This window comes from Corvus moneduloides, chromosome 21 (genome assembly GCF_009650955.1).
Source record: "Corvus moneduloides isolate bCorMon1 chromosome 21, bCorMon1.pri, whole genome shotgun sequence".
In the NCBI taxonomy this organism is placed as follows: domain Eukaryota; kingdom Metazoa; phylum Chordata; class Aves; order Passeriformes; family Corvidae; genus Corvus; species Corvus moneduloides.
Genome location: NC_045496.1, coordinates 8,902,475 through 8,927,258, shown reverse-complemented (window position 1 = coordinate 8,927,258; position 24,784 = coordinate 8,902,475). Strand labels below are relative to the sequence as shown.

The window sequence follows — 24,784 nt, the reverse complement described above, 5'->3', positions numbered from 1 at the left end:
CACCCCTCCAGGTGATGCCCTCCCGGGCAGCTGTCCCAAAAGAGCTGTCCCAGAGTCCTTCTGTCACCCCAGCTCTGGATGGGATGGGTGAGCTCTGCTGTGGGAGCAGCTGTGCCCTCATGGGACCCCCTCTCCCCTGGCACTGCCCCGCTCAGCTCCCTGCGGGGTTCAGGTGCCCTCTGGGTACAAGGAAAGGAGAGCAAGGTCCTGCTGTGCCAGCGTGGCTGGAGCTTTGCTCCACGCTCCTCTTTAACCTGCCCGGATTCAGGATTTCACTGAGCTCAGGGGTGAAGGAAAAGCTGCCCCGAAGCTTTAGCTGGAGATGGATCCTGAGGTGGATCCTGAGATGGATCTGCTCCGACTCCTGCACGTAGGAAAGGACCAGGAACAGCTTGGAGCCAAGGAGCAGGAGGCTCCTAAAGCTGTTTCTCCTTCTCTTGCCTCCTTTAGAATATTCCTCCTCCTGGATTAGTGCCTTGAGGTCTAGGTTTCCCGGGAATAAAAGGCTTGTGGGGCATCCCAGACGTGCATTAAGGGGCTGGGATAACCCGAGCTGCAGCTCTGGGATTGTGGTGGGTCCGATGCAGGAGGCTTTCCCTCGACCTTCTCTCACTGCATCACTTCTTCCCTGTCCTCCCTGTTGCTTCCTGCTGCACACCCCTGGTTCCAACTATCCCAGGGTTTTGGTGGAGAACCTGCAAAGATCCCAGTGCCCAACACTTGCAGCCCCTGGGTGTGGAAGCTTTTCCCCAGCTCCAGCTCCAGAGGCAGGCAGAGCTCGGTGTTTCATTTGCTGCTTTCCTCACGTGGAGTTTTTCATTTTTCGTGCTTGGATTTTCCTCCCCAGGGGGAACCCGGGCTCCAGGGCTTGCCAGGACGCGTGGGATACCCCGGCTCCGATGGTTTCCCTGGCTTGGATGGCAAACCTGGGCCGTGGGGGCTGCCAGGGGAGCAGGTGAGCCGTGGGCAGGGAGTGCTCAGGATCAGGGGGAAGCTGGAGCTCCAAACCCTGGGCAGGAGACAGGGAGCTCCTGAAGCTGTTTCTCCTTCTCTTGCCTCCTTTAGAATATTCCTCCTCCTGGATTAGGTTTCCCAGGAATAAAAGGGTTGTGGGGCATCCCAAATGTTCATTCAGGGGCTGGGATAACCCGAGCTGCAGCTCTGGGACTGTGGTGGGTCTGAGCACGAGGGCTGGGCTGCTGCACCTGGATCTCCTCGTGCAGAACAACTGCAAATCATGAAATGGCTTGGGTTGGAAAGGACCTTAAATCCCATCTCATTCCACCCTATGCCATGGGCAGGACACCTTCCACTATCCCAGGGTGCTCCAAGCCCTTCAGGCCTCAAAACTTGGAGGGTGACCAAGAAATGAGAGTGATTGAGGAATGCCTGGGTAGTGTTCAATCCAGGAATCTGCTTCCTTGGTCCCTGCCCTTTTCCAGACCCCTGGCAGCAATCCCTGGGGATTGCAGGATACACCCCTGGGCATGGGAGCTTTCTCAGGGGCGTTTAGAGGACAGGGGCTGATGGTGCTGAAAAGTTTGGGGCTCTCAGCAGCTGCTGGGGAATGGGGTGGACATGGGTGGACACTGGGCAGCCCCTCAGTGCCTGCTCTGCTCCTTCCTCCCTCTTCCCAGGGCCTCCAGGGCTTCCAGGGTGACCGAGGGCTGGCTGGGGACAAGGGAGAAGAGGTGAGTTGGCTCTGGCTTGCGTGAGCAGGGGCACGATGAGGTGCCAACCTCACCCACCCTCCCTGGAGGGGTGCAGGAGCCGGGCATTCCCACTGGGAAGAGGGGTCTGAGCAGGGATTTGCATCCAGGCACGTTGGGGCCTTGCCTCCAGCATTTCCCACAGGGACTTTTCCATCCCTGTTCTGGCTGGGAGTGAGGAGAAATGAGGAGAAATGAAGCGAATTGAAGAGAAATGAAGAGAAATGAGCTTTTCCAGAGCACTTTGGGATTTATTTTAGCCTGGAGGAGGATGAATCCCAGGCTGGCAGCACCTGGTTTTTCCAGCAGTGCCAGCCTCAGCCCCAGCACGTGCTCCTGGTGCCAAACACCAACACCTTTCCTTACTGGTTTCGCTGGGACCACACCAGCACCTGGTGCTGCCGCTGCTCCCCAGGCTCAGCCAGGATGGAAAATGTCCATAAAAAAGTGAATGCTGGTGGTTTGTCACCCTTTAATTTTTTCAATTTTCCCCCTTAAGGCCAACATTTTCAGAGCTGCCCAGGAGATTTTTCAGGCTCCTCCAAGACCTGATCGTCCTGGGAGGGGGTTGAGACCTAATTTCTTCTTTCTGAAGCAGCAGTCCCACGTGGGTTATCAGATACCTGGTCTGGGCCACACTTTGTCCCCTCCTGCCTGTGCCAGCCCTGTGCCACCTCTGTGGGTGACACGGGGCACCAGGAGCTGCAGGGAGGTGACACCGTGCTGGGGACCTTTGCCTCTGGGCCTGCCCCATTTAGCACAACCTTGAGGGTCCTCATCCTCCTGTCCCACCCTCACTGTGTCCCTTGAGGCCCAACAGCCGCGTTTGAACTCCTCACGGTCCCGTTTCATCCTCGTTGTTCCATTTCAGGGTTTCCTGGGAGACCCTGGCCCAGCTGGGGACAAAGGAGAGAAGGGAGTGAAGGTGAGGGTGGCTGTCCCTGCCCCTCACAGCCCTGCCAGGGTGCGCAGGGGTCTCTCCTTCCCTGCCACAGCCCCCCAGGTCCTGCTCTCCTCCTCCATCACTCAGGCTGCTCTTGGCTTTTCCAGGGGGTGAAGGGTGAGGATGGGCTGCCAGGTCCTGCTGGGCTCCAGGTGAGTTCCCTGCGGAGCTGGGGGTGTCTCACACCCCTCCTTCCATCCCCTGTCCCTCTCTGCCATGTCCTCAAGCTCCAGCCCACCTTCTCCTGCCTTCAGCAAAGCCCTCGTGGTCTCTGTGTTGTCCCTGCCCCTCTTGTGAGGGAGGGGACAAAGGCAGTGCCACCTCAGGGTGCTGACACCTCATTCCCGGCTTCTTTTCCAGGGAATGATGGGGCTGAAGGGTGTCCTGGGCTTCCAGGGCCCTGCAGGACCAGAGGTGAGTGGTTTTAGTGTCACCTGCCCTCCCTGGAGGGGTGCAGGAGCCGGGGATTCCCACTGGGAAGAGGGGTCTGAGCAGGGATTTGCATCCAGGCCTTGCCTCCAGCAGTTCCCACAGGGACTTTTCCATCCTGTTCTGGCTGGGAATGAGGAGAAATGAAGATAAATGTATAAAAATGAAGCCAATTGAAGAGAAATGAAGAGAAATGAAGAGAAATGAGCTTTTCCAGAGCACTTTGGGATTTATTTTAGCCTGGAGGAGGATGAATCCCAGGCTGGCAGCGCCTGGTTTTTCCAGGCTTCTCTCAGCACATGGAGAACTCAGTGCTCCCACATCACTGCGAGCCATCCTGTCCAGGAAAGGGTTGGGAAAGGATTTAAAAGGAAAATCGAAGTGGTTTGGTGGTGAATGGATGCATTTTCCAACGTGAAAGGAGTTAGGGAGCTGGGGTTGGGCAGCAGCTGTGCGAGGGGGCATCAAGCAGCTGGTGTTAAGGAATGTGGGAGACGATGTGAAGAAAAAGGGGGATTTGGGATGAAGGAGAGGATCAAAGCGAACAAATGGCGTTTTTCTCTCTCCTGCTGCAGGGAGAAGGTGGCTCCGTGGGTCCCTCGGGCCCTGCTGGTCCCATGGTGAGTCCCAGGGCTTTGGTACAGATGGAATTTCAGGCACTGGAGCTGCTGCTGCCCAGAGCAGCACCTTGTCCTTGCCATTGGTCTAATTTACAGCTAAAAACGCCACATTTGGTTAAAATCATCGTGGTAGCGGGGGGAGGAATTGCAAAAGGACCAGTGGTGTTAAACCTCACCAGTAAAGCCCCCCCAGCATCCCCAGTAGCCCATGGGGGACATGCCCGGGGGTCCCTGTCCCAGCTGCCCTGTGGGGGCTGTAGGGCTGAGCAGGGCCTTGCCTTGCAGGGAGAGCCGGGCCAGCCGGGATCTGTGGGATGCCGAGGCATCAACGGCTCTCAGGTGGGTCTGTCCCGGTCCCCATCCTTTGGCATTTGGGATTTTCCTGTCGCTGCGCTCACCCCGCCCCTTCCCTGCTCTCTCCGCAGGGGGAAATGGGCCCTGCTGGGATGCCCGGCCCCCGCGGCCCCAAGGTGGGTGATCCCAGGGATGAGATGTCCTGGGATGGGGGGTGTCCCCAGGCTCACCCAGCCTGGAGTGGTCTCCTCCAGCTGGGATGTGATCCCAACACACCCCAAAAGCTGCAGAGGGGCTGGGACAGGGGTGGGAATGATCCCAACGCACCCCAAAAACAGCAAGAGGCTGGGGTGGGGGTGGGAATGATCCCAACGCACCCCAAAAGCTGCAGAGGGGCTGGGGTGGGGGTGGGAATGATCCCAACCCATCCCAAAAACTGCAGAGGGGCTGGGGTGGGGGTGGGGATGATCCCAACCCACCCCAAAAGCTGCAGAGGGGCTGGGTCGGGGCTGGGAATGATCCCAACCCATCTCAAAAGCTGCAGAGGGGCTGGGGTGGGGGTGGGAATGATCCCAACCCATCCCAAAAGCTGCAGAGGGGCTGGGGTGGGGGTGGGAATGATCCCAACCCATCCCAAAAGCTGCAGAGGGGCTGGGGTGGGGGTGGGAATGATCCCAACCCATCCCAAAAGCTGCAGAGGGGCTGGGACAGGGGTGGGAATGATCCCAACCCACTCCAAAAGCTGCAGAGGGGCTGGGGTGGGGGTGGGAATGATCCCAACCCATCCCAAAAGCTGCAGAGGGGCTGGGGTGGGGGTGGGAATGATCCCAACCCACTCCAAAAGCTGCAGAGGGGCTGGGACAGGGGTGGAATCCTTCCTGTACCCCTTAGTGTGCCACACAGCTGGGAACTCTGGAACTCCTCGGGGGCTGGGAATTCCCGGGAGAGGCTTTGCCCTGCCGGGGTTTGATCCTAATGGCAGCTCCGTGTCCCCCCCTCTGCAGGGACCCCAGGGCTTGCAGGGCAGGCGTGGCCCCCCTGGCCCCAGGGGCTCTCAGGTGAGTGGGGGCTGTCCTGGCGTGGGTGGATCCCCCCCAGTTGTCTTCCAGGAGCTGCTGGGATTTGCCCCCCATGTGCTTTGGAAGTGGACACGAAATCCTCCACCTTGGGGGTCCTCGTGGCCCCCCAGGAGTGGGTGGGTGGGGAGGGCACAGGGGACAAAGGGTGACCTGCTGGGGACAGGGTCCCTGAGGTGTGAGGCAGCTCCTGGGGGGCTGGGCAGGTTCCTGTGGGCTGGGGTCTCACCCCCAGAGCAGGACAGGGAGCCACATCCCTGTTCTGCCCAACATCCCCTGCCTTTGCTTTTGCCAGGGTCCAGCAGGGCTGGAGGGATCCACTGGTCCCAAAGGAGACACGGTGAGAGCGTTTTTCTGGGCCTTGGTGGGGATGAAGGCCAGGTTTGAGGGATTTCCCTGAACTGTGGGGTTGAGGAGGTCCTCATCCCTGTTTTTGGAGGGGAGAGGGGGCAGCACGTCCAGCAGAGCTCCCAAATGCCACCTGGAGGTCCCTGGTCACCGTGGGGAGGGGACATGGAGGGGCTGGGTGCTCTGATGTGATCCCTCTTCACTCTGGGCCAGGGACAGCACCCAGGGAGCGGCTGGAGCTGGGCCAGGGCAGGCTCAGGCTGAGAGCAGGGAAAGGTTCTTCCCCCAGAGGGTGCTGGCACTGCCCAGGCTCCCCAGGGAATGGGCACGGCCCCGAGGCTGCCAGAGCTCCAGGAGCGTTTGGACAGCGCTGCCAGGGATGCCCAGGGTGGGGCTGTTGGGGGGTCTGTGCAGGGCCAGAGGTTGGACTGGATGGTCCTGGTGGGTGCCTCCAGCTCAGGACAGTCTGTGATTCCAGGATTCTTCCTGCAGGGTACAGACGGTGCCCCTGGGGTGAGGGGACAGCCAGGACAGGAGGGCCCTGGGGTAAGTAAGTCCATGGGAAGGGGGTGGTTGGGTGTGGAGTGCTCTCATCCTGCCCCTCACACCCCACAAACCCTGCAGGGAATTTCCTGTTTCCCCCAGCTTCCCACGGGGCCGTTGGAAACGCCAGCCCCGTCCCTGTGGCCGCACTCCTCGTCCCCAACGCTCCTCTGACCCTCCTGCTTTCAGGGACCTCGATCTTTATTCTTTCCCTAAGGATTTCTGAGCAGAGATAGCCCAGCCCTGCCCATCCCTTCCCTTTTCCCAGGGGGTTTGGGTGCTCAGCTGCCCTTTCCAAAGGCTTGGGGCCACCTGACCTCCCTCCTGCCTGGCCTAGGTGTCCCTTTCTCATGTCCCCAACCCACAGAGCTGAGAGCTGGGGTGTGGAATGGGGTCAGGGATGCGGGGTGGCACGTGGGGGGTGCATTTTGGAGTCTGACAAGGACCTCATCCTTATCCTAGGGGCAGCCTTGGGAGGGTTTGTGCATTTTCTGGTCCCTTTTTGGGGAACAAATCCCACTGTGGCATCTCAGCAGAGCCAAACTGGTGCCTCCCATTGACCATCCCATCCCATCCCATCCCATCCCTGTGGGAGGGTTGGTGTTTCCAGGAGCATGTGCAATACTTCCCTTTGTGTTTTTCTTTTTGTAACTCACATTCCCTCTCTCTCTGAAGGGTTTTCTTGGCCTGCCAGGTCCAAGAGGTGCCCAAGGAGAGCGGGTGAGTGGTGGCATCTGTGGGATCCCTGCTTGGGATGCAGGAGAGCCGTGGCAGAGCAGCCCAAAGCTGCAGCTCCATGTTCTTTGGACTTGATGTTGGAATAGGTGGCAGCTGGAGTTATTTGGGAAGGCAGAGCTGAGCTTGGGCTCAGAGGAGCTTTTAGACCTGAGAGTGTCCTGAGGGATCAGCTGCCTTGGGGAGGCCCAGGGAAGTGGGAATGTTTGGCCTGAGTTAAGGAACCCAGGAGTGTTCCTTAAGGATAGGACACTTGTCACTGTTTTGGTGGTGCCAGAGATGCCACCACCAGCAGGCAGCTGGGACTGGCATGAGGTGCTGGGGTTGCTTTGGTGGGGATTGAACCCAAAACCCTGGAGCCTCCCCAGCATGAAGAGCAGATCCAGCAGCTCCCAGCTGGGAAAGGCCCATCCACACAGAATCACAGAACCACGTTGGAAAAGACCTTTGAGATCATCAAGTCCAACCTATGACCCAACCTAACACCTCCTCATCAACTAAACCATGGCACTGAGTGCCACATCCAGGCTTTTTAAAAACACATCCACCACCTCCCTGGGCAGATGATTCCAGTGCCCAAAATGCAGAGGAAAGCCCTGACAGGAACAGGGCAAAAGTCCCTTTATTTGGTGCCAGAATCAGATCCCAGCTTGCAACAGGGGTTTCTCAGTTTAACCTTCACTCGCAGGGCTGCCAAGGTCCGGGTGGAGCCAAGGGAGATTTGGGAGCCAGAGGAAGCAAGGTACGGATTCCCAAGGCTGTGGAGCCTCCAGCTGCTCCCTCTGTTGTTCAGATTCATCCCAGCTGTGGGTGGGTTGGGGTGGCTGCCCGAGGACCCCAAGCATCTGCTGGATTTTGGGGACAGTGACAGCCAGGCAGCTCATCCTGTGTTGATCCCATCGCCTGATCCATCCTTCCCTGCTCCATCTCGCTTGGGATGTTTAAAAATTGTATTCCCCCATTTTTGGTGCCCCAGGGATGCTGGGGGAGGAGAGTTTGGGGTGTTCACCCCTGCCAGTGATGGGTTCTCCAGGGGAATTCCTGCCCGCGGATCAGGGAATTGCTGTCCCTGCTTTGTGACATTCTGTGTTTTATCCCTCCAAGGGCCCACGAGGAGCACAAGGAGCAAAAGGCCCCCCAGGGACCCGGGGCCAGGGGGGCTTGCAGGGCTTCCCTGGCCCCCGAGGGGCGGCGGGGCCGCGGGGACCGGACGTGAGTGCCGCTGCTGGGCTGGGGTGTCCTGGGGTGGGGACACACACACGTGGCCTGTGTCCCAGCGTGGGGACAGCCCTGAGGGGGCAGGCAGTGTGGCCGTGCTGATTTATGGGATCTCTCCTAAGGGATCCCTTTAACGGCATCGCCCACAGGGAGCTTGGCCCAGAGCCCCCACCCTTGGGGCTGCAGGTGCCCCCAGCACCCTCACCGAGCTTTGCCCTGGCTGCTGCAGCTGTGCCGCCATCCCAAAATTCGCTGCTGGGTTCTCTGATGTCAGAGCAGCTCCAGGCAGAGGATTCCCAGCCCTCCCCAGCTGCCTCAGCCCCGGCAGCTCTGCAGGATCACGCTGAGTCCCTGCTCCCAGCCAGCTCCTTGTCAGGTTTTGGGAGCAGAGGACTCAGGGATTGCTTGATCTGTGCCCCTCTCTGACTCCTGCCTGGCTCCCTGCTCCTGGAGCCTGTGCTGGCAGCCCTGAAGTGCTTTGGGAACGCTTTTTCCTGCAGGGAGCTGTCTGGGTGACTGAACCCACCTCCAGATCTGTGTTTGAGCTGGGAACTGAGGCCAGGCTGGCTGCTGATCTCTAGTGATTCCCAGCTTCTCAGGAAAAGGAGGATTATATTCCCACACACCTTTTCAGTCTGCAGGGGATGCCCTCCCACTCCCAGGCCTTCCTGGATCTGCTCTTTTGCTCTTCAGGATGAATAACAACTCCTCCCACGTCTCCAGGAGCTGGGGATGCGGCAGGAATCCTCTCCCTGCCTTTTCCACCCTCCCAGGCAGCACAGGGGCTGGAGCAGGCAGGAGCCTTGGCACAGCATTCCTTGGAATTGCCTTTAATTTGTCCATCAGGAAACAAAAATATTCAACTTTGGGCCACATCAAACTGTTGAGGTTTTTCTTTCTGCCCAGTTTTTTAACCCTGGGGGATGGGGGAAGTCCCCACTCCCACCGCAAAGCTGGTGACATTTACTAATGTCACCTCTGCTCACGCTCCCAGTGTTTTTCCCTACACCAGCACCAGGCTGGCGACTCCCCCGGGATCAGAGGCTGTGTTTTCCCTGGATCATTCCTCCCCTCTCTCCCGGCAGGGGGAAGAAGGCCAGATCGGCCCTGCAGGGCTGAACAGCAGTGAGGGACCCAAGGTCAGCACCAGAATCTGCTGCTTTCCCACGGGCTGCCACTTCCTTGCATGGAAAACAGGGATGTGGCCGCCCTGCCAGGGTCCCAGCACCCAGGGACACCCTCCTGGGGAGGGTCTCCAGCCTTGTGGCCCCCTCCCTGTGCATGGCATCCCCCTGACCTGCCCCTGCCCCTATGGCTGAGTCCCCCTGGGGCTGCAGGCCTGGGGGACACCTGCAGATTTGCACTGTCTGTGTTTCCCTTTGTGTGGATTTTAGGGATGCCAAGGACCTGATGGCCCCAAGGGAACCCCAGGACCACGGGGAGCCCGGGTAACTAACGGGGGGGCTGGAATTTGGGGCTGGATCTTGGAGCATTTTTGGCTGTGAGGGATTGAAACAACCCTGGATTGAACATCCCTTGCTTGGCTTGGGATGTGCTGGGGCAGAGCACATCCACATCCTTCAGGCACCAGATTTTCCTCCCAGTGTGCAGCTTTGCCGCTGGCAGATGGATGTTTTTGTGATTCCTGGTGTTTTCCAGGGCCGTGTGGGGCAGCGTGGGCTGGTTGGAGTCCCTGGACTGCCTGTAAGTAGAGGATATCCCACATCCCTGTGCTGCCGTGTGGAGCTGTCGGCTCTGGGACATGGGAGCAGCATCCTGGGATGTGGCTGGATCAGAGGGTCGGGAATTTGCACAGGGAATGCTGGAGATGAGCAGCTCAGGCTGTTGCACGTTGAATTTTGACAAACCACTCGCCCAACCCCACAACTTCCCCTGGAACGCTGAGCACAGAAAATTCCAGGAAAGAGCTTTTCAAGGAAGCTCTGTTATCCGGAGCCATACTTGGTGAAGGAGCCAGGAATGGGGCAGGAGGAGGGAAGACCCAGCCAAGGTGTTCCTGGTGGGAATGGCTTCCCTCCCACACGGATGTTATTTCCTGTCCCAAGGTGGGAGGAGCAGGGAGGAGCTGCAGGAGGAACCCACAGCTCCCACAGGCAGTGCCACTGCTGATGTCCCACCTTGGCACCCTGGAGGGAGGCTCTGGGGCTGGAGGAGCCCTTGGAGGGGCCACCCTGAGACAAAACTCTCCTTGCAGGGCTCGCGGGGTGTGCCAGGAGCGGAGGGCGCAGAAGGAAAGCCCGGTACACAGGTTCCCATCCTGCATCTGTACTTGGGGGGGGACAGGGGCTGCGATGTGGGGATGGGGACAGCTGAGCACATGGGGACACTTCCCAGCCTCCCAATCACATGTGGGACAAGACCTTGATGCCATCCATGGGGACACTTCCCAACCTCCCATCCCCGTGTGGGACAAGACCTTGATGCCATCCATGGGGACACTTCCCAGCCTCCCATCCCCGTGTGGGAAGAGACCTTGATCCATGGACCTGGCCCTGATGGGGACTGGGAGAGGCCGTTCTGCCTCCCCATCCTCATCCTTGTCCTCATCCTGCAGGGTCACCCAGGGGTCGTGGGCAGCCCAGGCAGGAGGGGACCATCGGTGAGTCCATCCATCTGCTCAGCTTTATCCCTTTGGGAATGTGCCTCCAAAGCATGTCTGTGGGATGGGGTGGAGCAGGAATCCTGCTGAGGGGGGAAGGATTTGGAACACCCCTGGCACTGCTATCCTGGACAGATCCAGCAGCAGTGGGGCTGGCAGCGGGTTTTCCCTTCTGCAGGATTCTGTATATCTATCTTTGCTCTGAAATTAAAAAAAAAAAAAAAAAAAAAAAAAAAAAAAAAAAAAAAAAATCCTCAAAAGAGAGGATGAGAACTGGGTCAGAGACACACCTGAGTGTCTGGGGGCACGAGTGGGTGTCATGTGTATCCAACTGTGGTGATTCCATGAGGAATCCAGGAGCTGGATTTTAGGGAAAAGCCTCAGGGCTGAGTCTCTCCATCCTCCTCTCCTGCCTTCCCTCCATGGCTCCTCTGCTGCCCTTTCCCCCAGGGATTTGCCGGTTTGCCAGGGAGCCGTGGGCACGCTGGAATTCCTGGATCCATAGTAAGGGAAAAAAAATGTTCCTCTGTGTGAACTCTGTGTTCTCCTTGGGGGGATGTCAGTGGGGCTGGTGCTGCTGGTGGGGAATGTGGGACTTTCCTTGGAATCGGGGCATCTGTAGGACCTGACCTTACCTGGTTGATAAAAAACATTAAAAAGCTGCAGTGGTGGAAGTAACTGGGGTAGGGAAGAGCAGAATCATTCCCCCAGGGAATCAGCCTGCTCCAGGAACTGTGCAGCCTCCCTGAGCCCAGCATGGTGTCCATGGGGAATGGCAGCTCATGGAAACCCTCCATGGCTGAGCAGGAGCTGGCCCTGGGTCCTGAGAGGAGATGCCAGTGGCAGAGGGTGGCACAGGGTCAGGGCGAGGGCACTGGAGCACTGCCCAGGCTCCCCAGGGAATGGGCACGGCCCCGAGGCTGCCAGAGCTCCAGGAGCGTTTGGACAGCGCTGCCAGGGATGCCCAGGGTGGGGCTGTTGGGGGTCTGTGCAGGGCCAGGGGTGGGACTCGATCCTGGTGGGTCCCATCCAGCTCAGTGATCTGGGATGGAGACCTGGAACACCTCCTGGAGCTGGAACAGCTCCTCCCTGATTTCAGGGAAAAGCCCCAGTGCTGCCTTCACCACTCTGAGCCCTTCACCTGTGCTTTGGGTCGGGCTCAAAGCCAGGCCTGAGCCTCTCCATCCTCCTCTCCTGCTGGCCTTGAGAGCGAGGATTGTCACCTTCCCTGGTGACAGCCCTGCCAGCCATGGGGGCCGCTGTGCAGAGCCACCAGGACTGGCCACAGTGGCCGAGTTTGTCCCCTGTGACCCTGCTGGCCCCAGGTGACCCCTGGCTGTGAGCTCAGGGGCAGCAGTGGGGGCTCGGTGGGGCTCATCCCCTCTCAGCCCTTGGCTGATACCTCCTCCCCAAACAATCCCAAAGGGCTCTCCAGGAAAGCCTGGACCTGATGGAGACATGGGTTCCCTGGGCCCAAAGGTGAGAACTGGGGTTTGGGGGGGCCCTGAGTGTGTTTGGGGGACTGGTGGTGGTGAACAGCCCCCAGAGGCTCTGGGCTGCCACGGGGACACCTGGGGGGATCCCACGGACTCAGCCCAAGGGCTCACCAGATCCCATGGGATCACTGAGGAAGGGAGGGAGCCTGACTGCATCCCGGGGGTTGCTAATTCCCTTGTTTTGCCTGGCAGGGGCTGCCTGGGAAGCCCGGCCTGGAGGGGCCACAAGGACCTGTGGGCACCTTTGTAAGTGATGGAGCTGCCCACGGAGGGGACACGGCGGTGGCTGGACTGGGAGGGGGCTGGAGCAGCCTCCAGCTGGGCACTCCCCATCCTCCCAAGGCTCCTGCCTTTCCCTCAGCCACCTTTTCCCTAAAATCCAGAGGTGCCAGGCAGCCCCAGCTGCCTCCTAACCCCAAGCTCTTCCCAGGGCTACCCAGGACCTGCCGGAGACCGTGGGAAGTTGGGACGCAGGGGAGACAAGGTAGGGATGGGACACCCACTCCAGCACTGGGGAGTCTGGGCTTTGGGAGCATTCTTGGGATGAGTTTTGAACCCAGTGGATGGGTTTGGAGGTGTCCAGAGTCTCCATCAGCCACGGTGGGAGGAGAAGAGCTGCATCTGTCTCCCACAGCAGGTGAACCAGTGGTTCTCCAGCACTTCCTCTGCCCAAACACCTCTGGATTGTTCTAAGAGCTGCTTTTTTGTTTGTTTTATTGTGCTTTCTAAAGAGGTTTTTGCATTAAAACAGAGGCAAGGGAATCTTTCTTGCCTCCTAACAGGGAGAAAGGGGAGCTCAAGGTCCACCAGGATTTCCAGGAAAAGCTGGTCCAAAGGTAAGAGCTGTTTGCCGCTGTTCTGGGCAGCTCCAGCTCCTTGGAAAAGCACCCAGCAAGTTCTCTGTGCTGGGCTGGGAATGAGGAAAACAGGAACTCTTTGCCATGGGGAATGGTTGCCAATCTTGCAGCTAAACGGGGAGGGGCACTCAGCCAGGGCTGTGTCACTGAGGGTGCTCTTGTCCCCCAGGCCCTGCCAGGTCCCCCTGGTCCTCGTGGTGCTCCCGGCTCCCAGGTAGGGCTTTCCATGCTCCCTGTGTTCCTGGCTGCTCCGATCCCTCTGCATGGACGTGTGACCTGCAGTATACCCCCTGTGCTGCCTCCTGCATGGATGCATCCCAAACCCCTTTTTGGGAGCAGGCAGGACCCTGATCCCACTCCCTGCTGGCTGGGTTCTGTCCTGATGCAGCACAGACACCGCTGAGATGGTCCCAAGACATTGGGATTTATCTGAGCAAGGCCTCACCCCGATCTCAGTCCCTTGGTCCCCCTTTTCCAGGGACACCCTGCTGAACATCCTTCTTTTCCCAGGGCAGAACAGGTGACCCAGGTCCTCGAGGGCTGCCAGGGCTGCCTGTAAGTGCAGAGCTGCCCCTTGCTGGGGTGGGGCGATGCCCCACAGGGTGCAGATCGCTGCCCACTCAGGGGCATTTTCATCCCTGGGGTGGTTGTGGGGCAGGGAACACCCCACACCCTGTGTGCGGGTGGTGACAAGTGGGGTGTGGGGGCAGCAACCTGCAGGGATGGGGTCTGGAGCAGGTGGCACCTTTTGGACCCGGAGGTGACCCAGCTGCATCAGCCACGGGGCTTCCCCTGGCTTTGCTCTCCCTGAGCTGTGTTTTGGGGGGCCTAAGGGGCTTTTTGGCCCTGCAGGGTGTTCCTGGCACAAGAGGGCTGGATGGCATTCCCGGGAAGCCTGGCTTGGCTGGAGAAAGAGGCGCTCCTGGAGCAGCTGGTGCTGCTGGCCCGGCTGGGTACCCGGTGAGTGCCACTGATCCTCTCAGGAGCACAGGGATAAAGGATTTTGCTGCTGCAGCACCTTTGGGGAGCTCCCTGAAGCGCCTGCAGGAAGGGAAGGAAAAGCGAAACTGGAGCATGGATTCTCTTCCCGGGGGGATGTGTGGTGTGCCAGGACATCCCAGACCCCACCTGGGAGATGCAAAGGCTTCTGAGTTGGGGCCAAGGCTCTCTGCTTGATGTGGGGTGTTTGTTCTCAGGGCCGGGAAGGTCCAAATGGACGTGAGGGGCCTGCGGGGATGAGAGGAGAGAAGGTGAGGACAGAGGAGGGGGTTTGGTTCCTCTGGGAGCCCCAGGGCTGTGGGGGCCAGCACTGCTCCCAGTTTGGCCCCATCCCAGTGGGATGCAGAGACACAGAACCACCACAGTGCTTGTCCTGATTTTGTGTCCTCTGCAGGGTGACATTGGAGATCCTGGGGGAGCCGGAGTCCGAGGGCTGGATGGGGAGCAGGTACAACAGCAGGAACCGTGTCCCCACCCTGATGGGGCTTCTCCAGCCTCCACCTCCCCAATCCCCCATTCCAGAGGTGGAAAAGGATGGGAGGAGGCTGCTGATCCTCAAAAAAGCCAGAAGGTTCAAGCTGGGTCAGCGAGCTGTGCTAGGGCTGGGCTTTTCTTTCCTCCCCAGGGAGCACCAGGAGCGCCGGGAGCAGAGGGTCAGCCGGGGCCCAAGGGGGAGCAGGTGGGTGCTGGGGGTGATGTTTGGGGTGGTGCTGGGCTCACCCTGCTCCTGCAGGGTCACACAGGCACCTGAATCCACGAGAAGTGTTGGAAACCCTCCCCCAGCATCCTCATGCCTGGGGATTGATGTGGCTGGGCATGGCAGGGGGGTCCCCTAAAAAAAAAGGGTTTTTCCCAGTATGGGAAATGATGGAAAGCAAAGCCAGGCTCAGCTGGAAAAGGCAGCCAAGAGTCATCCTGGTGATCTTCATCCTACCCAGGGAGAGGCAGGAAGCCGAGGAGCTCCGGGCATCAGAGGGAGCCCTGGGGAGCCAGGGGACGAGGGGACAGAGGGGCCAGTGGGACGGCCTGGGAAGCAAGGGAAAGAGGTACGTGTGGGATTGTCCCCCCAGGGAATGGGAATGGGACACTGCCCACGCCATGGCTCTGCCCCACACAGCCTGGGATGCTCCCATGGAACCAGGGGTTGATGTTTTGGGGTCCCCGTGCTGGGCAAGGTGTGCTCAGCGTTTTGTCCCCACTCCCTTTTGGGGCAGCAGGGTCACAGGTGGGGTGACCTCCCGGCACAGGAGGCGAGGCCGTGCCTTACCCAGCATCAAAATCCCGGCCAGGGGAGGGTGGAAAAGCCCATGGAAGTCAAAGCCCAACTTTTAACCCACCCTGGGATGGGGCTGGGCAGCAGCTGCTGTGTCTGATGTGGGCATTTCCCTCCGGGCAGGGTGACACTGGTGACACTGGAGACCCAGGCGAGCCAGGACTGCAGGGACGGAAGGTGAGGGGTGTCTGTGACTCTGTCCCTCCTTCCAGCACCTCTGCAACATCCCTGGCCTGCTCATCTGCTGCTCCATGGTGGGGACAGAGCAGCACAGGGGTGTCCCCATGGCTGAGGAGCACCATGCTCTCGGTGGCACCCAGCCAGAGGGTGACTCAGCTCATCTCCCTGCAGAAGCTCATTTATCGCTGTTCCTTCTCCCTCTTTGTGGTGACACTTGTCTCCATCCCTGAGCAGGGCAATGCTGGCCCCAGGGGCCTTCCTGGAATTCCTGGTCCAGGAGCTGCCACGGGAGAAATCGGAGGGAAAGGCCAGAAGGGAGAGAAGGGCCGGGAAGGTTTGCTGGCAAGTACAGCTGGGGCCAGGCTGCCTCACCCTACGGGTGCCCAGTGTCCCCAAAGGCTGGGTGATGGGTGCCAAGGAGGGAGCTCACCCTCTGTGGGAAACCTTGGGCTCTGGGAGCTGCAGAAAATCCTAGGAATTGTCAAATCCCCATAATTAGGGAGTTTCATGTTTCGCGGGCGTGACACCCAAACAAAAGGATGGTTTGGGTTTGTGGGGTAATGCTGCCTTCAGCCATATTGCAGCTCCTGCCAGGCTGGGAACATGTCCCCCTCTGTGTCCCAGGGCCAGGGCGGTGTCACTGGAGCTGCAGGACTTGCTGGAGCCAGAGGATGGTTTGTAAGTCACATCATGTCCCCTCTCCCCTTTCACTGGTCACTGGCCTGGTGGGGGGACATGGGAGTGACTGGGAGCACTGGGCAGGGCTCTGTCCCTGTCCCAGACCTGGGGAGGGGACACTGGTGTGACTGGGAGCACTGGGCAGGGCTGAGTGACCCGGGCTCCTCTGTTTGTCCCCTGAACAGGGGGGGACAGGACTCCGAGGTCCTCCTGGGCCTGATGGTCCCGAGGGAGAGAAGGTACAGTGGGGTGATGGCTCCAACCCTTCATCTCTGGCTGGATCCCCCTTTTCTGGCTGCTTCCCAAGCTTTCCTGGTGGGAATGTGGTGGGACTGGCTGCATGGGTGTCCTGGGCAGGCTGGGGACAGGGGGACCTGCCATGGGACACCCCTTGCCTTGTTGCCTGAGATCCAAAGGCAGTAAGGCAGGGAAGGGTTTTTCCATGGACAAAGCTGCTTCTCCTCCTTTCCCAGGGAGATCCAGGGCCACGAGGTGTGGATGGAGCTGCTGGCGCTGCAGGATTCGAGGTACTGATGCCTGGAATTGCCAAAGGCTTCCCCAGTGCTTCCCTATTCCAAATACAACCCAAAGGATTTATTGCCCCTTCACTGGCCAGGTCAGGGGGCTCAGGAGCGAGGGGGGGAGGTTTAACACCTCAGATCTCAGCACAGACTCACAGGACCTAAACCTCCAAACTCTCAGGTCCCTAAAACCCCAAAATCCCAGTGCCTAAAACCCCAAATATCAGATCCTTTCCAGCACCCAGGGCTGCCCCATGGAAAACCTGTTCCTGCTGCTGAATCCTGTTTACTCCCAAGTGATTCCCGGTGCTGCCTTGGCCAGCTGAGTGTGGGATGTGGGACAGGATGCTCAGGGTCCCCACAGAGCTGAAGGACACGGTGCTGAGGGGCTTTTTCTGAACCCCTGATGACCCCACAGGGGCTGGCCGGAGATGATGGAGCGAAGGGAGATGGTGGCAAGCCCGGCCCACTGGTGAGTACCCGCCCTGCCCCCCAAAAATTCCCCTGGGAAAGAGGTTTGGTGGCATTTTGGGACGTGTCTCACCTCGGGGGTGGCTGCACAGTGAGCTCTGCCAGCCTGGCCATGGCTCCCAGCTCCTGCCCTGGGACTGAGTCACCGCTTCCTTGGATTTCCCACAGCAAATTCCCTTAAAGGAGTTTTAATAGAGCTGGTAAAAGCCGTGCCAAGGTGCCAGGGCTGTTGCACAGGTCACGCTCGGCTGCTGGAATCTGCCTGAGGCAGCTCCAGGGCTCTGGATTTCCCCCTCCTTGGAGCAGATCCGCCGGTGTCCGTGTGGCTCTGGGAACGCTTGAGGTGCCCCAGGATGGGAATTATGCTCATGGTAGAGAGCCCCAGATGGGTTATCAATGCCCTGACCTCAGCTGCAGGATAAATCCCACGTGCATCCCAGTTTTCCCACATTACAGTGCCACCCTGCCCAGGCAAGACGTGCCCTTATGGAATCCCAGAATCCCAGACTGGTTTGGGTTGGAAGGGACCTCAAAGCTCTTTGAATTCCATCCCCTGCCATGGGCAGGGAAACCTTCCACAGACCAGGTTGCTCCAAGCCCTTAACTTGGGCGATTTTCTGGGAGAGGTCAGGCTGTGAAATCCAGGGGCATTTGCTGTGAAATCAGCTCCAGGGGCATTTGCTGTGAAATCAACTCCAGGGGCATTTGCTGTGGAATAAATTCCGGGTGGATTTGCTGTGGAATAAATTCCGGGTGGATTTGCTGTGGAATCAGCTCCAGGGGCATTTGCAAAGCTCAGTGTGGTTGAAGCCCCTCGAGGGGCGGCTGCTCGGGCCCCGCTGGGGATGGGGGTGAGCAGTGTCCCCCTCTCTGTGCCCTGCAGGGCTTGCAGGGGGCTCAGGGAGTGGCGGGTGCCCCTGGGCTCCGAGGGTACACTGGGCACGAGGGAGCCAGAGGAGTGACGGGCACCAAGGGACAGCCAGGCCGGCAGGTAATGCCCGTCTGCTCCGTGGGGACGGGCAGGGGACATCCCTGGCATGGCTCTCCCTGGGGACCACAGCCCCAGCTGTGCCCTCCTGCCATCCCCTGGTGCCAGCCTCATGTTTTGTCCCCAAATGAACTCAGGGGACTCTTGGGCCACCGGGCGAAGCTGGAGCCACCGGGCTGAGCGGCACCGAGGTGAGCAGGCTCCTCTCTGCCCCATTCCCTGCTCCAGCTTTTCCAGCCTCCCACATCTGTGTCCTGCCTGGGAGTTGGGTGAATAACCCAGAGGTTTGGATTTGGCTTGAAGTTTGTTTTCCTTCTTAGGGCCTGGTGGGTGCAAAAGGGGAGCCGGGCAAGCCGGGCAAACCGGGACAAATGGTGAGGAGTGGGATGGAGCCGTGGTGGTTGTCCCTGAAAGAGGCTGTGGGATGCTGGGATCCCCTGGAGGTGTGAAAGTCCCCATCTCCTGCTGAACCCTCCCACAGCCCCCCTCTGCCCCTCCTGCTCCAGAGAGGGGGGAAAAAATCCCAAAGGGAATATTCCAGCCTAGAGCATCCTCCTGTGCTCACTGGGGCAAGGCAGGGAGGGAAGGTGGGAGGGGCATCCCTGGCACAGCATTCTCATGGAGGGGTTTCCTTCTCCTTTGGGATTTTAGGGGTCTCCTGGACAAGCTGGTCCTAAAGGATGGAAAGGCCGCAAAGGAGATAAGGTACCCCCAAAATCCTCCCCTGGGGGTGGCACCTGAGGGGCACTGCCCAGTGGGCACGGGGTGGGCAAGCCTGAGGTGGTCAATCCCATTTGGATCCAGTGGGAATTTCCCAGGGGGACCTGTTTTTCCCCACCTGGCAAACACAGGATGCCCTTGGGCAAGTTTTGGGTGAGGGGTTGGCAGATGCTGCCTCCAGCCTGGCTCAGGTGGCCCTGGGGGGGCACAGGGGCCTCCCCAGCTCTTGGTGCCCATCCAGGGTCCCCGAGTGCCTGGTGGGCTCTGTCCCCATCTCCTGCAGGCAGCAGCTCCTGTTCCCCACTCCTGGGATGTGGCTGAGCTGTTGGAGACCCACATCCCCCATCTCTTCTCCCCCCAGGGTGACACGGGGCAGGAAGGGGAAGAAGGGGTCCCTGGAGAAGCTGGCAGACGGGTAAATGGCACTGCTGGCCCCACGGAGGGTGGCAGGCAGTGCGGGGCTGCTCCTTGGAGCCCGGGCAGCTTTTCCAGGGAGGTCCCAGTTTTCTGGGGGCTTGGAATCCCTGGAGGGATGAGGGGTGGCTGGATTAGTTTGGAATTACCTGTGAGTCTTTCACCTGTGGTCCCCAGGGCAAGCGAGGCAAGATGGGCCAGCAGCCCCCGCGGGGTCCCCGGGGACACAAGGTAGGTGGTGGCTTGCCTTGCCCCCCTGGCACTTTGGGGGTGCTCCCACCTGCCTGAGTCCTGGTTTAGGGTTTAGGTTTAGATAACTGGAGGGTTCTGTGCTCCCAGACTCCCTCCAGCCCATCCAGGGGGTCCCGCACAGCCCCAGCCCCCCGTGGGCTGCTCTCCCTGCCCTGGAGCATCACCCTGGGCACTCCCTTTGCATTTCAGGGCTACCCAGGTGACAAAGGACTTCCAGGACCCCAGGGCCCGCAGGGACCCTATGTGAGTATCAGCTTGGGGTTTTGGGGTGTTGGCTGCTCCCTGCTTGACCCCACTGTGTGGCCCAGCTCTGCAGGGACCCGAAGCAGGGAGCTGTTTAAAGTGAGGGGAGTTTTTAAGTGGTTCATCCATCTCCTCCTGTCTTCTCCTCCCAAATTAACATCCCAGTCAGGCAGATCCCATCATTCCCAAAATGTGACTCTGGAGGCCAAATCCTTCTTTTTCAGGGATGTGTTTGATGCCAGGCAGTGCTGAACACTGGTACAGAGCTGTGCCCACATTCCCAGAGAGCTGCCATGGCTGGAGGAGCAAAACGCAGCCAGTAAAAAGGACTCAAATATTTCTTTTAATTACCAGAAATTGCTTTTTTCTCTACTTAAAATAAAAAAAACCCAACTTTGGCAACGTCACAATAAAAAAAAAGCTGGATGTTCTCAGCCAGCCAAGGCAGCTCCAGTGCACTTTTACTGGGCTTTGCTGAGGGATCCTTTAAAGGAAAAATCAAAGGAATGATGAGAAAATGCCTCGAAGTGTCTAAAACTGCCTGAAATCCTCGGAATCCTTGGTTGTGGGGAGGTCCTTCCTTGCCAGGGGCTGACAGGAGCAGGGTGAGGCAGTTCCATGTTTCTCTCTTAGGGCATCCTGGGGCTGAAGGGCACCAAAGGAGAGCCTGGAGCGAAAGGACACAAGGTAGGGGACACGTGCCAGGCACAGCAGGGACACATTTAATTTGCTGGATGCCATCCCTGATTTCCCTCCTTTTGAACCCTCATGGCTGCACCATCCTTCTCTGGGGATTTTTCACCATGTCCCAGGTGCTGGGAGACAGAACCTTGAGATTTTCTCCCAAATCCCATCCTTTTCCAGCTTTTCCATCCTCCTGGAGTTGCAGGCAGCAGTGTGGAGCCTTTAAATCCCTGCTCTCAGCATCGATGCACCACAAGCTGAACCTCCCTTGTGCCATTCCTGCGGGATCCAGCCTTGGCTGGAGAAGCCGAGCACATCCCAACATTCCCACCCCATCCCTCAGCCCCAGGGCCATAAATACGAGTGACAAGCAGTCCCTGGCGATGGGGAGCTGCTCAGAGCCTTCAGGAAAAGGAAACCCTGGGAATCAAATTTAAATTTAAATTTAATTTATTAAATTTAAATTTACTGTGAGCTCAGTGAGCAGCTCCTGGGAGAGCAGGCAGAGGGGAGGCCACGCTGGGATTTTTCCCCTGCTTCTGGTTTCAGCCCACCAGGAATCTTCTTCATTCTCCCCAAGTGTTTCCTGGCAATTTCCAAGGTTTTCCTGGGCAATATTTCAGTCTGAAATCCTTTCAAGCTTGGAGCTGATCATCCCTCCTGCTGCCTCTGTCCCCAGCAATGTGGGGACAGGGAATTCTGTGGAATCCAAAGGATGGGTCTTTTGGGGTTTTTGCTCCAGAAATTTTGCAGCCGGCCATACCTGGGAATTTCCCCACCCACGCTGGTGTCCTGGGGGTTCTGTCCTTCCCTTTGCCACCAAAGCTCTCCCTGACTCTCTCCTAGGGTGAGAAGGGCAGCAAAGGTGACCTGGGCCAGCAAGGGGACGATGGCTTCAAGGTGCGTGACAGGTTCTGCTCTTTTCCTTCCCCCCCGGTCCCTTGTCACCCTGTGTGACATCCTGCCACATTTCCCAGGGCAAGCCAGGACCCCATGGTGTCCCTGGGAGGCCGGGACCCAAGGGAAAGCAGGTAAGGGCAGGGAGAGAGGGATGTCAGGGACTAAAATCAGTATTTGGGGTGAATTTCTTATTTTTCCATATAAAATCCCCCGTGGGGAAGGGATTGGAGAAGGATGCAGGGCTGGGGGATGTCCTGTGCACAGCCCTGAGCTGTTCTGGTGTCCTTCCAGGGTGACACTGGCCCCCCTGGCCCGCGGGGACACCCTGGAATTCCCGGGACACCGGTGAGTCCTTCCCCCTCCTGCAGGTTTGGGGTTCACTGCTGGCCCCACAGGGATGGGGCTTTGATCCCACCTGCCTCCCTCTTATCCTGGTCCTGTCCTTTCCTTCCAGGGCTTGTCTGGACCCAAAGTAAGTGGTGGGGAGCAGCTGGAGCGGGACCAGCCCTGCCATGGGATCCCTTCCCTCCTTCCCCCTCCCTGGGGCCCGTGGGGGTGCAGCTCAGCACAGCAGCATCTCCCACCTCGCTTTCCTTCCCTTCTCCTCCTCCTCTTCTGGCAGGGGCTGAGAGGCTTCCCGGGCCTGCCGGGCCCCAGGGGCACACCGGGAGCGCCGGTAAGCGGAGCCATGAACACCCCTCATCCCAAAATTTGGGTGCCTCGCTCCCCTAACTGTGGCAGTGAGGCCCTGCCGTGCCATGCTGTCATTCCACGGGGATGCCCAGCTGCTGGAGCTGTTGGAGGAGCTGCTGGGGGGCCCGTGGGCAGCAGCCAGTGCCACCAGCACTGTCATTGTCCCCAGGGTCTCGCCGGCCCCCCTGGTCCCAGCGGGCCCGCGCTGGTTCTGTCCCAGGAGGAGCTGCAGGTGAGTGATCCCTGACCAGGAGGGAAGGGGCTGCCAGCGCTGCTGTCCCATGTCCTGCTGCTTCCGAGCTCCCCTGGGCACCAGGAGCAAGAAGATCCAGCTGCTCCCTCTGCCCCCACACTTGTCCTTGTCCACTGCACGGGCCATCCCCTTCCTCAGCACCTGCTGATGCTGCTGGTGGGGGGATTTATGGTCAGGTGATGTCCCCTCCCTTTGCTTTCAGTGCCTCATTTATTCCTCCAAGCACCTGAATTACTCCGTGGTCTGGGCTCTGCTGGACACCCTGAGCCGGGAGCTCCGAGCCCTGGTGGAGCATCCCAACGGCACCAAAACCAACCCGGCCACCACCTGCAAGGAGCTGCTGCTGGCTCACCCCGGCCTGCCCGACGGTACCAGGGGCATGGGGGGTGCCCCTGGAGCTGGCCAGAGCTCCAGAGCCCCTGCAGGGACAGGCAGCTCTTTGAAATAAAGAGGGAATAAGGATTTTGGGAATGAGGTCGGATGGGCTTCACAGGCATTCCTGGAGAAACGGGCTGGCAGCCAGGCCACCAGCTGGGGTGGGATGGCACCATGTGGCACTCTCCCTGTGCCAAACCTGCGTGCCAGGAGCTGCCCCCTCCTCCCTCCAGGGCAGTACTACATCGACCCCAACCAGGGCAGCCCCCAGGACGCGCTGTTGGCCTTCTGCAACTTCACAGCTGGGGGGGAGACCTGCATAGCCCCCGTCCACAACCAGGTACAGGGGGGCTTCCATGGGGCAGCTTCAGCCCCAAGTGACCCCTCGGGGTGGGGGGGGACAAGGGCTGGTGGGGCTGGAGAGGGACAGGGTGACCAGTCCCTGGCCGTGGTGGCCAATCCCTTGCCATGGTGAGCAATCCCTTGCCGTGGTGCCCAGTCCCTTGCCGTGGTGGCCGATCCCTTGCTGTGGTGGCCACTGCCGTGGCAGGGAGCTGTTGGGGCACTCTGGAGTGAGGCTCCTGTCACGGTGCGTGCCCAGGCTGCAGGGACAGGCCACACACACAGGCCCTGTGCTGCCTCCTTGTCCTGTCAGTGCCACTGTGCCCTGCTGCGACAGCGTGACATTGTCCCCGCTCCCCTCAGGTCCCCATCAAGGCTTGGCTGAGCACCTACACCTCTGAGGGCACCTTTCAGTGGTTCAGCACCCTGCCCGGGGGCTTCCTGGTGAGTGCCCGGCTGGAACAGCCATGGGGACACACAGGTGAGGTCAGGGGTCCCCGAGTGCCACCCCGCAGCGGTGGGACAGCACCCAGGTTCCCGGCCGTGCACAGAGGGATGTGACCCCTCCTTGTGCGAGGAACTCCAGCGCTTTAGCGGTGGCTGGACCCTGCCTGGGCTTGGCCTGGGGGGAGCACAGCCTCCTCCAAGCAGCCCCCGCTTCCCGGCTTTCTCTCCTGCAGCTGGAATACGCGGGGGCCAGCCCGGTGCAGCTCCGCTTCCTGCGCCTGCACAGCCACCGCGCCGCCCAGAAGGTCTCGTACTCCTGCAGACCGGCCCCGGAGCGCGGCCGGCCCCAGCCCGACAAGGAAATCCGCTTCCTGGCCGACTCCCGAGATCACAGCTACGCAGCCAGCCTGCAGGGCTGCCTGGTGAGCCTGGCCCTGCGAGGCCTTTGTGCCTGGAAAAGCCTCCTGACCTTTGGAGAGCCCTTTGGAGAGGGTTTGAACCCCCACAGCTGGGATAGACCGGGTGGATGAGGCTGCACACGGTGATGGGACGGAGAACATCCACTCCCCGGGCCCAAGGAGCTGTCCTGGTCGTGGGATGGGGCAGGGGACATGGGGGAGGTCACCACCCTGGAGAAGCCGGGAGGGGCTGGGGATGGAGACTGGGTGCATCAAGGAGCAGCCAGGGGAGCTCCAGGCCCTCAGCTGAGGGGTTTGGTGCCACTCAGCTGTCCCCGGTGGTCATTTCAGCTGGACAACGAGTCCTCCATCACCGACACCATCTTCCAGTTCAGCACGGAGGAGCTGTGGCTGCTGCCCCTGCGGGACCTGGCTGTCTTCCACAACGGCGACACCTCACACCAGTTTGGTTTCACAGTCGGACCAGTTTGCTTCAGCTGAAACTGGTGCCACCCAAACCGAGCCAGCCGGTTCTGTCCCCGCCCAGGAGCCGTGGGGAGAAGTCTCCACTGGGGTGGCACGGGGCTCCCACTCGTTCCCCAGAGCTGCCGGTTCTGTCCGAGCTCCGTGTTTGGAGCTGCATTATGCCCCGGACTCCAGTTCCTTCTGGAGCAGAGGAATATTGTTTACAAAAGTCCTTTTTCTATAAATTATATATATATATGTATATATTACAGATGAGGAGGTGCTGATTTAATGACTGCCTGGGGGAGGTTCCTGTCATTATAATCGATGGGAACTGTCTGCTAAACGAAAGAAAAGCAAGGAGCAAAACTCCTGCCAGCTTGGGAAAAGGGGAGGGAAAGGGGTCAAGTGCACAAATAACTGGAGCACTGATTCCCCAGGCCGGGGCTTGGGAGTGGCCCTGATGAGCCTGGGAGAGCCCAGAGTGTGGTGCTGCTCCAGCCCAGCCAGGCACCTGGTGCTGCAAAGGGGTGAAAATATCCATCCCCCCAAATCCTGCCTCGCTTTTATCTCCATCTCACCGAGAGGGATTTTTGTGGT

At 59.5% G+C, this 24,784-nt stretch overlaps 1 protein-coding gene across 7 annotated transcripts in view; it reads left to right on the top strand.

Annotated features, from left to right (window-relative positions):
- The window catches only part of LOC116454419 (collagen alpha-1(I) chain-like), a 73,735-nt gene extending 49,259 nt beyond the window's left edge, over nt 1-24,476 (top strand). For 3 of the 7 annotated variants that reach the window (XM_032131015.1, XM_032131018.1, XM_032131013.1), the window contains 55 exons: nt 848-955; nt 1,638-1,691; nt 2,581-2,634; nt 2,760-2,804; nt 3,013-3,066; nt 3,657-3,701; nt 3,987-4,040; nt 4,127-4,171; nt 5,000-5,053; nt 5,367-5,411; nt 5,912-5,965; nt 6,638-6,682; nt 7,386-7,439; nt 7,802-7,909; nt 9,001-9,054; nt 9,310-9,363; nt 9,575-9,619; nt 10,131-10,184; nt 10,491-10,535; nt 10,986-11,039; nt 11,961-12,014; nt 12,224-12,277; nt 12,462-12,515; nt 12,814-12,867; nt 13,058-13,102; nt 13,399-13,443; nt 13,741-13,848; nt 14,085-14,138; nt 14,282-14,335; nt 14,513-14,566; nt 14,826-14,933; nt 15,284-15,337; nt 15,575-15,682; nt 15,965-16,018; nt 16,204-16,257; nt 16,492-16,545; nt 16,958-17,011; nt 17,894-18,001; nt 18,136-18,189; nt 18,319-18,372; nt 18,650-18,703; nt 19,310-19,363; nt 19,574-19,627; nt 20,261-20,314; nt 21,158-21,211; nt 21,289-21,342; nt 21,503-21,556; nt 21,666-21,683; nt 21,834-21,887; nt 22,074-22,136; nt 22,360-22,525; nt 22,766-22,872; nt 23,238-23,355; nt 23,555-23,743; nt 24,071-24,476. In XM_032131015.1, the coding sequence (XP_031986906.1) occupies nt 848-955; nt 1,638-1,691; nt 2,581-2,634; nt 2,760-2,804; nt 3,013-3,066; nt 3,657-3,701; nt 3,987-4,040; nt 4,127-4,171; nt 5,000-5,053; nt 5,367-5,411; nt 5,912-5,965; nt 6,638-6,682; nt 7,386-7,439; nt 7,802-7,909; nt 9,001-9,054; nt 9,310-9,363; nt 9,575-9,619; nt 10,131-10,184; nt 10,491-10,535; nt 10,986-11,039; nt 11,961-12,014; nt 12,224-12,277; nt 12,462-12,515; nt 12,814-12,867; nt 13,058-13,102; nt 13,399-13,443; nt 13,741-13,848; nt 14,085-14,138; nt 14,282-14,335; nt 14,513-14,566; nt 14,826-14,933; nt 15,284-15,337; nt 15,575-15,682; nt 15,965-16,018; nt 16,204-16,257; nt 16,492-16,545; nt 16,958-17,011; nt 17,894-18,001; nt 18,136-18,189; nt 18,319-18,372; nt 18,650-18,703; nt 19,310-19,363; nt 19,574-19,627; nt 20,261-20,314; nt 21,158-21,211; nt 21,289-21,342; nt 21,503-21,556; nt 21,666-21,683; nt 21,834-21,887; nt 22,074-22,136; nt 22,360-22,525; nt 22,766-22,872; nt 23,238-23,355; nt 23,555-23,743; nt 24,071-24,471 (3,897 nt within the window). In that variant the 3' untranslated portion in view covers nt 24,472-24,476. Of the gene's footprint in view, nt 1-847; nt 956-1,637; nt 1,692-2,580; nt 2,635-2,759; nt 2,805-3,012; nt 3,067-3,656; nt 3,702-3,986; nt 4,041-4,126; nt 4,172-4,999; nt 5,054-5,366; nt 5,412-5,911; nt 5,966-6,637; nt 6,683-7,385; nt 7,440-7,801; nt 7,910-9,000; nt 9,055-9,309; nt 9,364-9,574; nt 9,620-10,130; nt 10,185-10,490; nt 10,536-10,985; nt 11,040-11,960; nt 12,015-12,223; nt 12,278-12,461; nt 12,516-12,813; nt 12,868-13,057; nt 13,103-13,398; nt 13,444-13,740; nt 13,849-14,084; nt 14,139-14,281; nt 14,336-14,512; nt 14,567-14,825; nt 14,934-15,283; nt 15,338-15,574; nt 15,683-15,964; nt 16,019-16,203; nt 16,258-16,491; nt 16,546-16,957; nt 17,012-17,893; nt 18,002-18,135; nt 18,190-18,318; nt 18,373-18,649; nt 18,704-19,079; nt 19,134-19,309; nt 19,364-19,573; nt 19,628-20,260; nt 20,315-21,157; nt 21,212-21,288; nt 21,343-21,502; nt 21,557-21,665; nt 21,684-21,833; nt 21,888-22,073; nt 22,137-22,359; nt 22,526-22,765; nt 22,873-23,237; nt 23,356-23,554; nt 23,744-24,070 lie in introns of all 7 variants that reach the window. The other 4 variants (XM_032131019.1, XM_032131014.1, XM_032131016.1 and 1 more) reach the window with 4 other exon arrangements.
- The last annotated feature ends 308 nt before the right edge of the window (nt 24,477-24,784 follow it).